This window comes from Terrapene carolina, unplaced genomic scaffold (genome assembly GCF_002925995.2).
Source record: "Terrapene carolina triunguis isolate 2854851 unplaced genomic scaffold, T_m_triunguis-2.0 Scaffold84, whole genome shotgun sequence".
Classification (NCBI taxonomy): Eukaryota; Metazoa; Chordata; order Testudines; family Emydidae; genus Terrapene; species Terrapene triunguis.
This window is the reverse complement of record NW_020664435.1, coordinates 38,940,187-38,953,024: the sequence shown is the minus strand read 5'-3', so window position 1 is coordinate 38,953,024 and position 12,838 is coordinate 38,940,187. Positions and strand designations below refer to the sequence as shown.

Below are 12,838 nucleotides of genomic sequence, written 5' to 3'. Positions count from 1 at the left end.
AGATGACCACATAACATGCAAGACAGCGGGGAATTAGGCCCTTCATTTTAAATGGTGCTGCTTCATCTTAACCTGATGAATATCAAGAGACAACCAGCAGACACCCTTCTTGGAGACTTCAAAAGTTTAACCCTAATGTTCTTTCAGGGCTGTCACTGCTGTTTACAAACCAGAGCAAAATCTTTCACAGTTTTAATATACAGAGATGTGTCTTGGTTTTTCATGCTTGAGTTCCACTATATATTGAGGGGCACTAATTGCACTGAAACTGGAATGTTGTTAATTGATAACTAAACGTCCATTTTGATTTGCATACACAGTGTTGTAGAGGAATTTCAGTGTTTTTAAACCTTGGGTTGTCACAGCACACACTTCCTAAAATAGTTGAACCTGCCTTAACAGATCCCAGTGTGAAACATCATCAGTGGGACAAAGTCCAGCCACTTATGTGTCTTCATTATAGGAGTTATCCCAACCATTGTTTCCAATAAAAAGACCAGCATGGAGTAGCAACCCACAGTGAGGTTGTATGAAAAACTGAGCAGTCACATCATTTTACACTGCACTTTGTTCATTATGGACCATGATTCTCAGTGCAGTGTGAGCTCAGCAAGCAGAACACCTGCTCGGTGTTTTAGAGTTGAACACAGTGTCAGGTTGAAGGCAATATTTCTTCATTATTTTCTACATGAGCAATTTAAAAACAATTATTTAAAAAAATAGGAGAAAGGTATTGAAAAAGGAGTGTCCTGGAAAAGAGAGAGAAAAGGGATTTAGGACAGAGATGATAGACCAAAGCGTAGAAATAAAGCTTGCGAGTAGGAAAAGGGAATGCAGTAGGGAGAAGACTGAGAATGGCCTGGGAGTAGAAAGAAAGGGCTGGCCTGACAGAGAAGAAAAAAGAATAAGGAACAGTGAAGAGAAGGTGGCAACAGAGGCGCAAGGAGTTGGTAGTTGATATAACAGGGATGATGAAGAAAGAAAAGGAAAGACGACCGGCTGAGAGCAGCTGTAGAATTAGCCATACTATCAGAACTATTGCCAATCACAGCAATAGCTAACCTGAAGACAGGTATTAAGACTTATAGAGTGCTTTCTTGCAAGAGAGAAAAGTTAATTTAAAGAACATTCAGCCTGTCTATAGACAGATCAGAGACACCCCATGCCCCCATTAGCCAACTCCTATCTGACTTTCATTGCTCGACTCATCCCTCTTATTACCAATGGCACATCCCTCTTATAGTGTCCTGGATATGTACTCACACCTCACACAAACTCAGGCACATCTGAAATGTAGCGGTTGTTCTGCACTAGCAACTCTGCACAGTATTTAGCTAGAAACATAGTCAACCAATAGGAACAATAAAATAAAATAAAAATCCAGCAAAGAGGTCTACCAAAATTCCACATCCCACTCACTTTCCCATCCCCCCAAAACCCCCAAACTGCTTTGCAATAGCAATGGGGCAAATCCTAGGAAACATCCCAGGTAAATGCATGCCGTAGACAGAGAACAAAGAGTTGCTACTGCAAACCCTTTGGGGATGAAAGGAGAGACACTTTTATTAACATCAGACAAAATGGTCGCTTGCCAGAATCACATGCATATCCAGACCTTTGAGTGTTTATCAGAACTGAATTCCAAGCTTCACCCATCACTAAATGTACCACTTTTCATGTTTTGTTTGATAAGAAATCAATGAGTGAATTAAACCCAAACAGCTCTGATGCCCATTTCCTCTGTTGAGATTTCCCTTAGACAATGAGACTTTGAATGGATTGTACATAGCTTTATCCAACATTTAACAAGAAAACTATAACTAGCTAATGATATATCCTTCCAACGATGATTGCCATCAATTGAGATAAACTGTCTAAACTTCTCTGTGAAGAAAACAAAAATCCTTCAGTTTTGTTCCCAATTCTTATAAACAATCCTTTTTTAGTCTTGGTTAAATGCTTTTTATAGGAAATAACCAACCATAACAAAAATGAAATGCCTCCAAATCAGATTTTCAGGGAAGCATGTTTATTCATCAACATTAAGCAGTTTTGCCTGACTTTGGAATAAATGTGTTGTTTCATGAATATTTACAAAATTTATTTTCTCTTTTGGCCAATGTTTGAAAGATCCAGCTGTTAGCTCTAAATTTTCTTCCATAAAAAGCAGGGTGGTATCCTGAAGTTGTAGAGCATGATTTACAGAGGTGCTGAGTTTCCATAATTCCAGTTAAAGTCAGTGGGAAATAAAGATGTTCAGCACCTCTGAAAAACAGACTTATTAAGCCTTTTAACTAGTTCAAAATTGTTGAGGTAAATAGAGGACAACAGCTTTATCGTCAGTCCCTGCTGGAATACTGAGTTATGTACTTCAGTCATAAACATACGGCTATAATCATTTTTTAAATATTATCCCATTGAAACTCTGAAAATACTTTTGGTTTTAATTTTTTTTTGGGCGGGTAGAAAAAAACAATGAGAAAAGCCCCAAATAAACCAGATGTGGTTCTAAAAGACATCCAGTGTAGAGAAATCAGTACAGTGATTCACAAAATTTATCACTGTGCCACTTTGTCTGCAATTTTCCCAACTGAATTGCCAATTGTGCTGGTTTTTTGTTTTAAATACAAAAGCTTATTATCTGTCTGTGCCTAATAATAGCCAACATACCATGGTTACATTTTGTACTGAACAATGGTGACACAAGTTAAAAAGATCAAATGTAAATCAGCTGCTGCCTACCATTTAGAAGCCACCAAAGAATAAACTCTCTTGTATAACAGAAGATGAACTGACCCAAATGAAGAATTTTGGAAATAAGTCAAAGAAATTTCACTTTTGGCATTTTGAGTTTGCATCCACTGATGTTAGAACATCTGGAAAAGTTTTGATTATATGTCCAATAAAGGTCCTGGTAAAGTGAGGTTCACCTCAGATTTCTCACACCCATTAGCCTGTACTATAGAGGAAAATGCCAGAAATGCCATATATAGAGAAAGTGAATCCTTTTGACAAAGACTAACAAGGATTATAGGTACACAAAAGGTCAAACACCTAGTTGTGTATTTAAAGAGAGCTCTGCTCAATCAAGAGAAGTTCAACTGGTTGAACAATGTAAAAACACACTGCACGTATTATGTGCTACATCTCTGCTGCTCTGTGAAAGGAAAATGCTTGCTCCTTACAGTGAGAAAGCACTCGGTTACTGTACATGGCTGTAAATCTAGAGAATGTTATTTTCTTCATTATAATTATACTGGATTTATACTGGTATGCCTGAGAACAGATTCTGGCCAGTTACACTAGTATACATTCAATGCAAAGCCAAAGGCTTTATTTTTCTGGAATAAGCATTTATTGTAGACAGTTCAAGGAACCTCACTCCTAATCTATCCAAATTCTAATTCATTTACCTTCTATAGTATACCAAAGCAGGTTTGAAGTGTTGAAATAGATTCCAAATCCATCTCTGGATGATGTTCTGTTTCCAAGTCACTAATGGGACTGATCTGCCATGAGTGTATACTAGCTATCTACGCTGGAAGTTCACTTCAAGTAGCATTGAACTTAATTTTCATTATCGTTCCACAGGAAACATGCCCTTGTCCCATTGCCATAAATGGAAGTGGCACCTAGCGAGCAGGTTGAAACAACAGCTTTTCAAGCATCAAGAGAAAAGGCATTAGTACAAGAAGACTGAGGGCATTTCCCCAACTTCGCAGTACGAAGTCAACCAATTCTTGAGCACGACATGGAGGTTGCTGAACATTTAACATATAAATCAACACAAATTATGAACTGTAAGCTCTTTTCTAAAAGAGTTATAAAGGAGGCCCTATGTGAAATTGATATTCCAATTTACAGTTTCCCATCCTGTCTAGCCAGTTGATGCAAAGTCCTAGCTAAAATATTAGACAAGAACTAATAACACAGCTATAGGAACTCTGTGCCTTCTTCAGGGACAAAGTAAGCAGCAATTTATATTCTTTCTGTGTCCTAAAGAACCAACAAATAAACTAAAACAACTATATTTTATTTCACTTTTTCAGTAATTGACTGGAACCATGGTTGATTTAACACCTCTGAAAGACAAGAATGCAAGAACATGCATACTTAAAGAGCAGCTGATATTGGCTCTCTACAGGCCAACACTATTTAACAGTTCTGTCAGGATACTGTTATATTGCTGGCACATACTAATATAAACTTGTTCTGTTGAAAGTACTATTTGACTCCAAGAAAGTCAACTGCAAATTGGCCATTCCCTTGAATAATAATACATCCCTCAAGAACTGCAAGCTAGTAAGCAACAGAGTTACCAAGAATTTCCACCCTTCACAAAACAGTACTCTCCTGTAAGTGAAGAAGTCAAAGTAGCACAACCTAAAGAGTACAGTAGGTGGTGTAGAAAGGAAACAATCAAAATAGCCGCTGCAATTCCACGGCTTACCAATTTGCAGTTTGCTTATCTGCCATTTACCAGAGATGACAAAATGAGCAGAATAAGCTTAAAATTACACTCTATAATATCTGCGCTGGTAAATTAGTGTCACTTCATAAAATCGGGGGGAGGGCAACAAACAATCCCCCCCCCCAACCACCCATGTAGATGAAAAGTTAATATATCCTCAAAATTAGGCATTACAAATATTGCAACCGTGAAATTCATTAGATGACTATAAATTCAAACATAATAATGTTAGGGAAAAGTAAAATTGGGTACGTGTGAGATATGCTTATATGTATACAAAATTTCAAGCTAGAATGATGTCTGAGGCATAACACATGCATGCCATATGTTCTAAATTTGTAAATATAACGAAAAGTCCTTTCAGTCGTGTCTAGTACAGGGGATTAGATGCAAGAGACTTAGTTTCCATTTGCAGCTCTTCTACAGACTTGCTGTGTGATCTTGGGCAATTCCTTAGGCTGTAATCCAATGCCCATTAAAATAAATTAGAATATTTCTACTGACTTCAAAGAGCATTGGATCAAATCCTTAGTGCTTACTCCCAAGGGGCAATGAACACCTACAACTTTTATCCACTCCATCTGGGCGGCCCTTATCCACTTTGGCACCTTAGAATATAAAGTGAGGATAAAAATCCTTACCCATTTTGCAAAGCATTGAACTCTTGGAATGAACGAGTCCACACAAGCAGAGGTTATGTTTTCCATTTGGTAATGTTACCATTTGCCATTAAATGACATGTGTCAGGCCAGACTTACTCCTGCTAGTGCAGGGATAGAAAACGCATTTGTAAGGGTTGAATGCAGCTTTAATTTTCATGGTAGCCCAGCCTGCAGGCTGCTTTGGGGATGGGCTGAATCAGGTCAGCTCACATCAGGTTTGGCTATGCCACACCCCTGCCAGCACTGTCCACTTTGGGGACTGCTTATACAGTCCTAAAGCACTAGGGACAGTCTTGGGCAGCTTGTTTCTCTGCACCTTTTTTCCAAGCACATCCTGCTGCCAGGGGCCTTCCCTAAGGTGTACTGGACAATCTGGCCCAAAGTACATTTGTAAAGACAGCGCACCTAGAAAATGAAGTGTGCATTGGAATCTTTAATGGTGCAACTGAAGTCGAGCTAAGATCAAGGTATACGAACACCAAGTGATAACAAAATAAGGAGTGATGACTAGTTTTAATTTTAAGTAAGATGAGTATTTTAAAGCTTTTATAACACCTTTAACCTCAGAGAAAATGAAAAGGCAAAAAGCAGTGTAACTGAAAAGATTATGCAAACACAAAACACTAGTTAATTTCTGTGTCTTCTCTCCCTTCCCCTCACTGAAAGGAAGGTATGTGGTCTGACATTCACAGTGTGGAATGTGTTCTCAGAAAAAAACATCCAACTTTGAAAGGATGATTTTATCTTTCACCTAGGTACAAAGGCATTCTATGCACAGATTATTTGTTCCCATTTACTAATAAAGAAACATATTGCAGCAACTAAGGTGGAATATCCTATATGGAATACAGAATTGTGTTGGTTGATTTATTTTACTTTGTCTGACTCTTTAATTATTTTATTGTACTTAAGTCATCAGTTCAAGAGAAGTAACAAAACAGGAAGCCACAGTGAGATCTATAAATCACATCAAATTGCATTTGAATTAACAAACTGAAATTAGCTAAGTGATTTGTTGTTCAGTTAAATCCGCCTCCATGCAAGATTTGCTTCCCCACCTCCACACTGGTTCACATCATACAGAACTTTTATTACATACTAGGAATTTGCTGGATCCTATGCACCACCACAAATGCATCCGACAGTCCCACTTTCACTGGGTGATTGGTTGAACTTATCTGTGTCACTGAGACAGGAATCTGGAAGAGAAAATAGATTGATGTGCATTAAATATTAATTTTTTACATCAAGAAATTCAAGGCTAAAAATAACAGTACTGCCAGAATGAGTGTATAGTGTGTGTTTAACAGATATAAAATAGAAGTTTAAACATATTATAAGAAGGATGCAGCGTGCCTAAACGAAGTTTTAATATAGACGGAAACTGTTGATTTTAATTTTATCCTACTTTGATTTACAGCCTATTTAACAATATTCACATAATCACCTCTTTTTTAAAACAAAACAAAACACTTCTTTCCTTCCTTTTGTGTTCAGCTAGACTGGACAATGACAATTGTTACAATCCTGTCTGGATCTGCAGCCAAATAGATGGGAACGATACTGCCCTAGAAAAGTATTGGCTTCCATGTTCATTTTAATGGGAGGGTTAACTTGATGGCTTAATTATCTGAACTTAATATCTACTATTAAATATTGATCAGCATAGCAAACTCATCCAGATGACATATGTATCCTCCTTAGGAATCTTTATATCCTGGCATTCCATTTACTTTTTGGTGCAACTGTTCCTGGAATATTTTATGTAGTTCTTGTCTCCACAGTTTGGGAAAGATACAGAAAAACATAAGAATATATTCAGATTAGTACAAGCATTGGAGGACAATATATATGAAAAGAGTCTGAAGGAACAATATTTTCATAGACTCCAAAATATAACACTCAAAGGGGATATAATCAGAGTCTAGAAAACTCCTTCAAAGTGAGAGTATAAATGAAAGAAGGGAATTAATCACAACCTCAGAAGACTGTAGGACAAAGGAGGAAAAGCTTAGGCTGCATATGAAAGAAATATTCTTAAACTGGAGGAAAAGAGACCATAAAAGGCATCATCCATTTAGCTATTCAAGATGAGGTTAAATAAGACATTGCTGGAGGAAGATGCAGTGAATAAGATCTGCAAGATACAGAGGGGTCAGACTAGATGAGCTAAGTAACAGGAGTTTCATGGTCACAAAAAACTACAGGTGCAGTTCAAGTTTGTGTGTGTTTGTGTAACTATCTAACTGTGTCCACAAAACTGGTAGCCTGAGATGTAAATGATATCAAGTGTTCCCATAAAATAAAAATTGTGAATGTCTAATTTTGTGTCTAATGGTGATATCGGGTATTAAAATAGGAGATTGGAGCCATGTAATATGGAAAACACAAATAGAGCCATCTGCACAAAGATTTGGAGCAGAAATATCTTCACAGATTTTGCCAAATTCCCTGCAGATTTCGGCTTTCGTGTGCTTATTCTAATGAGATGTTAAGCATGGAATCAATCTCTAACAATCGCCAACAACCCAAGATCCTAAAGTTCAGAACCAATAAACTGGATCAGAAATCTAATTAAATGTTTTCCAATAATGCTTTCATATCGAGTCTGTCACAGGGTAGCACCGTAGAAATGGGGGAGATCCAGCGAGGAACCCAGCGCAGATTACTGCAGTTCAAGAAGGGGCAAGGACGATAGGGTTCTCAGGTGGTATATGCTTTTGTTGTGGAGGGACGGGTAAGGACATTAGAAGGTACTGCCCCACTAAGAATGTAGACTGTAGGAATGTAGACTGACACTGAAGATTTGGGTGCCCCAGTCAGAGGCGTGCAAAAGGGGGTGGGGTGGGGAAAGCAGCAGCATGGCCTCCCCCATAATTGTTGGGGGCACAGAACTTCTCCGGCCCCAGGGCCAAGGAAGAACGAGCTGCTCCAGGGGCCGAGGGTGGGGAGGAGAAGAGCGAGCTCCTCCTGGAGTAGGAGTGGGGGGAAAGCCAAGGCTGGGGCTGGGGCAGGGGGCTAGGGCAGGGAAGAGCAAGCTCCTCCGCGGGCCTGGGTACGGGTAGGGGGGAGGGAGGAGGAGAAGAGCGAGCTCCTCCCGGGGCCGGGGTCAGGACCGGGGCGGGGGCAGGAGGGGCTGGGGCTACAGACGTGCCCCTCCAAAAGGGGTCAGATTTAAATTCCTTCACACGTCCCTGCCCCAGGTAGTGGTGTGACTACTGAGAGGTTTGGACCAGGAGGGGTAGGAAGGGACCTGAGTGTTTCAGGTGTGTGAAAACGGGACACATCAGGTGGTTCTGCCCTTTGAAGCGGGAACTTGGGAAAGATGGTGTCTGTGGAGGTGGAGGGCCTTGAAGAGTGAGGGAAATAATTCCCCAGGTGGAGGCACTGACGCAGAGGAGGGTACTGGGGAGTGGAAGCTAGTGTCAGAGGTAAAACACTGTATAGTGGGGACCCAGGCAGGGCCTTGGGCTGATCAATGTGCAGCGAGGACCCAGGCAGGGCCTCAAAGGAGCAGCGTCTCTGAGAAGGGCACAACTATGGAGGCTGCAGTTATGGCAGTACTGTGTAGGGCTATCATGGGAATCAGGGCTGTCAATTAATCGCAGTTAACTCAAGCAATTAACTCAAAACAAATTAACTCACTTTAAAAAATTAATCACGATTAATCGCAGTTTTAATCATGCTGCTAAACAATAATAGAATACCAATTGATATTTATTATAAATATTGTTGGGTGTTTTTCTACATTTTCAAAAATATTGATTTCAATTATAACTCAGAATACGAAGTGTACAATGCTCACCTAATATTATTTTTGATTACGAACATTTGCACTGTAAAAAAAGATAAGCAAAAGAAATAGTATTTTTCAATTCACATCAGACAAGTACTGTAGTGCAATTTCTTAATTGTGAAAGTGCAACTTACAAATGTAACGCTCATTACAAAAATAATGTGTTAATTAAATTTGTGACTGAACTCCTTGGGGGAGAATTGTATGTCTCCTGCTCTGTGGTTATACTTGCATTCTGCCATATATTTCGTGTTATGGCAGTCTCGTATGCTGACCCAGTACATGTTCGATTTAAGAACACTTTCACTGCAGATTTGACAAAATGCAAAGAAGGTACCAATGTGAGATTTCTAAAGATAGCTACAGCACTCGACCCAAGATTTAAGAATCTGAAGTGCCGTTCAAAATCTGAGAGGGACGAGGTGTGGAGCATGCTTTCAGACGCCTTAGAAGAGCAACACTCCGAAGAGCAGAAACTACAGAACCTGAACCACCAAAAAAGAAAATCAGCATTCTGCTGGTGGCATCTGACTCAGATGATGAAAATGAACATGTATCGGTCCTCACTGCTTTGGATCGTTATCGAGCAGAACCTGTCATAAGCATGAAAGTATGTCCTCTGGAATGATGGCCGAGGCATGAAGGGGCATGCAAATGTTTAGCATATCTGGCACATAAATACCTTGCAATGCCGGCTACAACAGTGGCATGTGAATGCCTGTTCTCACTTTCAGTTGACATTGTAAATAAAAAGCAGGCAGCATTATCTCCCGTAAATCAGAAGAGCTCGTGAAGAGCTTGCCCGCACAGCTGATCATGGAGACTCAAGGCCGCAAACGCACTCCAGCCTGGAGTACACAGGAGGCGCTGGATATTATTGCTGTGTGGGGAGAAGAGTCTGTGCAGGCAGATCTCCGATCCAGCAGAAGAAACGCTGACATCTATGCCAAGATCGTGCAGGGCATGGGGGAGAAGGGCTACACCAGGGACATGCAGCAGTGCTGCATGAAAATAAAGGAGCTTTGGCAAGCGTACCAGAAGACAAGGGAGGTGAACAGTCATTCTGGTTCTGCCCCACAGACATGCCGCTTTTATGAGGAGCTGCATGTGATTTTCAGCAGAGACCCCATCACTACCCCAAAACACTCCATGGATACCTCCCAGGAGCCCTAAGAGAACTTGAGCAACAACGAGGAGGAGGAAGAGGAGAATGTGAGGCAGGCAAGTGGAGGATCTATTCTTCCCGACAGCCAAGAACTGTTTTTAACCCTGGAGCCTATCCCTTCACAGGACCAGTTGGCAGAGGAGCATGATGCCAGGGAAGGCACCACTGTGGGATAGCTACCCACAGTGCAGTGTTCCATGCGTCGATGCAAGCCCTGCTAGTGAGGATGCACTCCACAGACACAATGAGCATAATGTGGACACGCAAGATCGACTTGCTTAAATCAAAGGCTCAATGTCGACTTACATAAAGTCGACTTACCTTTGTAGTATAGATATGGCCTATGAGATGAGCCAGCTGAAAGGCGAGCTGGAGCAGCTACAGGAAAAACACAATAATAAGGGTCAGAGAAGAAGATGCCCTTTATATTGACTGTGCCTGGTGAGACTGAGTATGTGTCCCTGGCCCCACTGCACAGGACTGAGAAGGACTGGGATTAAGGGTTTGTTCTTGTGGGACTTGGGAGCCCGGATGCCAGGCACTGAGAGCCATCAGCCATGGGCTCCAGCTGGGAGATCTATACTGAGCTGAGAATCCGGCCTCTCAGTGCCAGGCAGGATGCGGAGCTGACAGGCAATGTAAGTAATGCAGTACACAGACACTGCCTTGGTCTAACTACATCGACCTAAACACTGCACCTCTTGTGGAAGTGAAGTTATGTCAGTGTAGTGGGGGACTTAAATCAGGGGAGCAATGCTGTAGCATAGACACTTACAGAGTTAGGTCGATGTAAGCTGTCTTATGTCTACCCAACTCTGTAGTGTAGACCTGGCCTAAGGAACATTAGCTTTAAGTACTTCCAACAGAAGACTGGATTAAAAAGCTATTTTCTTTAATAAACTGTAAAGCTCTTAAAAACTGACCTTCTCTGAGATTTACTATAGAAGCAGAGGGCAGTCACGATTAAAACATACATACGCACATTCCCCTGCAGATTGTTTATTAATATCCTCTACTGACAAAACTGAATTCTCACTTCAGTGTGTCCTAAGCATTACAAACTACCAGTAAAATATTCATTAATGTAAACTGCATTAGTTAGACAATATAATACACTTTCAGTGAGGTTCAGCATGCTGAATAACATTAAGTATTAGCAAAGCAGCATTCAAAGAGAAAATGTGTATACAGTAAACAAACTAAAAAATAAACATTCAACTTACTTGAAAATGTTTCTAGTTTCTTTCCTCATAGGAATTTATAATACACAGAAGCCTTTGGCTTATACAAAGTATATTTACATTCTTGTAAATCAATTCTGATATTATAATGCAAAAGGAATATCAGAAAGATACACTAGAAAAGGGGATGATAAAAATACTTATTTAGGGATGGATAAACAAGTTCAGAGAAAAAAAGAACTAGACTAAACCCAAGCCCGTATTTGGTAGAGAACTTAAATACTTAGTTTTGAAAATTCAGCTCCCTCTTCCCAAATCCAAATTACCTCCTGCTTTTCCTGGAACACATTCTGAAGTCTTAGTAGTGCTAACAATCTCTGCTGGGCTAGCTGCTGTTTTCAACACATGAGTTCAGAGTCTCCTTGGGCTTTGAAGGTAAGCAATGCAAAATACCTCTGGAGTACACCTGACCAGGGAGTTCACAGAATGTGCAAGATTTTAATAGCACAGCTCTCTAGAACTCTGTTAAGCCGGACGTGAGACCTTGCTTCAATACAACATCACAGTATTTATGGGGTCAGAAGGCCTGTAGTGGGCCAGGATGACAGAAAGAAGGATATGAAAAAGGAAATCTCAGATTGTTTGAATAAATAGGAGCGAGACGTGAAAGCTTCAGGTAAGGTGCTTTAGTTTCCACTCCACTCCCAATACCCTGAAGCATGTAGTCAGAGTTATTTTTAATCTTGATTCCTTATAGATAACAGTTGACTCTCAGTGTCTCAGTATTATTGGCCAACTTTTTTGCCACATGTCTAACTTTTGTACTTTGCATGTTCTTGTAGCCATGTTGCTTCCAGGTTATGAGAGAGACAAGGTAGGTGAAGTAATATATTTTATTGGACCAACTTTCTGCTGATGGAAGGTACAAGCTTTCAGGATACACAGAGCTCTTCCTCAGTTCTGGGAAAGGAAGCAGAGTGTTTGAGCTAAATACAATATGGGACAGATTGTCCAGCAGAAGAGGTAATGCATGTTGGAGGTAGTCACTTGAAATGAAATGGGCAACTGGGAGTTAGATTGTTATGTACAAAGTGTTTTGAAGTGGGCAATTAGGAGTAGCAGGCAGTGTGGTGTGTTACAAATTGTGTAATGAGACATAAAACCAGTGTCCCTTTTCAGTCCATGATTTCTGGTGTCTAGCAGAGTTATGAATTTAAGCTCTCAGGCTCACTTTTAGAAGATGTCAAGCAGATTTCCTTTGAGGACAAGTATTGAAAGATCAGTTATGCAGTGTCTGCCCACAAGTAATGTGGTGTTTTTCTCTTTTATCATTTTTTCTGTGTGAATTCATTCAAGAGCACAGTAATTGTCTGGTTTCACCCACACAGATGCTGTTGGAGTATTTAGTGCACTGGATGAGGTATACCACACGTTGTGAAAAGCATCTGTAGGACCCGTGAATCTTGAAAGATGTGTTGGGGGGGTATTGATCGTCATAGCAGTGAGTACTGGCAGGGTCTGGTGCTGCTTTGAGTTCATAGGTCCTACTCTGTGTAGAGCTTG

The 12,838-nt window shown here is 40.4% G+C and overlaps 1 protein-coding gene across 1 annotated transcript in view; it reads right to left on the bottom strand.

Annotated features, from left to right (window-relative positions):
• PLXDC2 (plexin domain containing 2) overlaps nt 1-12,838 on the bottom strand; it is a 254,133-nt gene that overhangs the window by 84,767 nt on the left and 156,528 nt on the right. Inside the window, exon 6 of the mRNA XM_029911008.1 lies at nt 6,233-6,332. Within this exon, the coding sequence (XP_029766868.1) occupies nt 6,233-6,332 (100 nt within the window). The remainder of the gene's footprint in view (nt 1-6,232; nt 6,333-12,838) is intronic.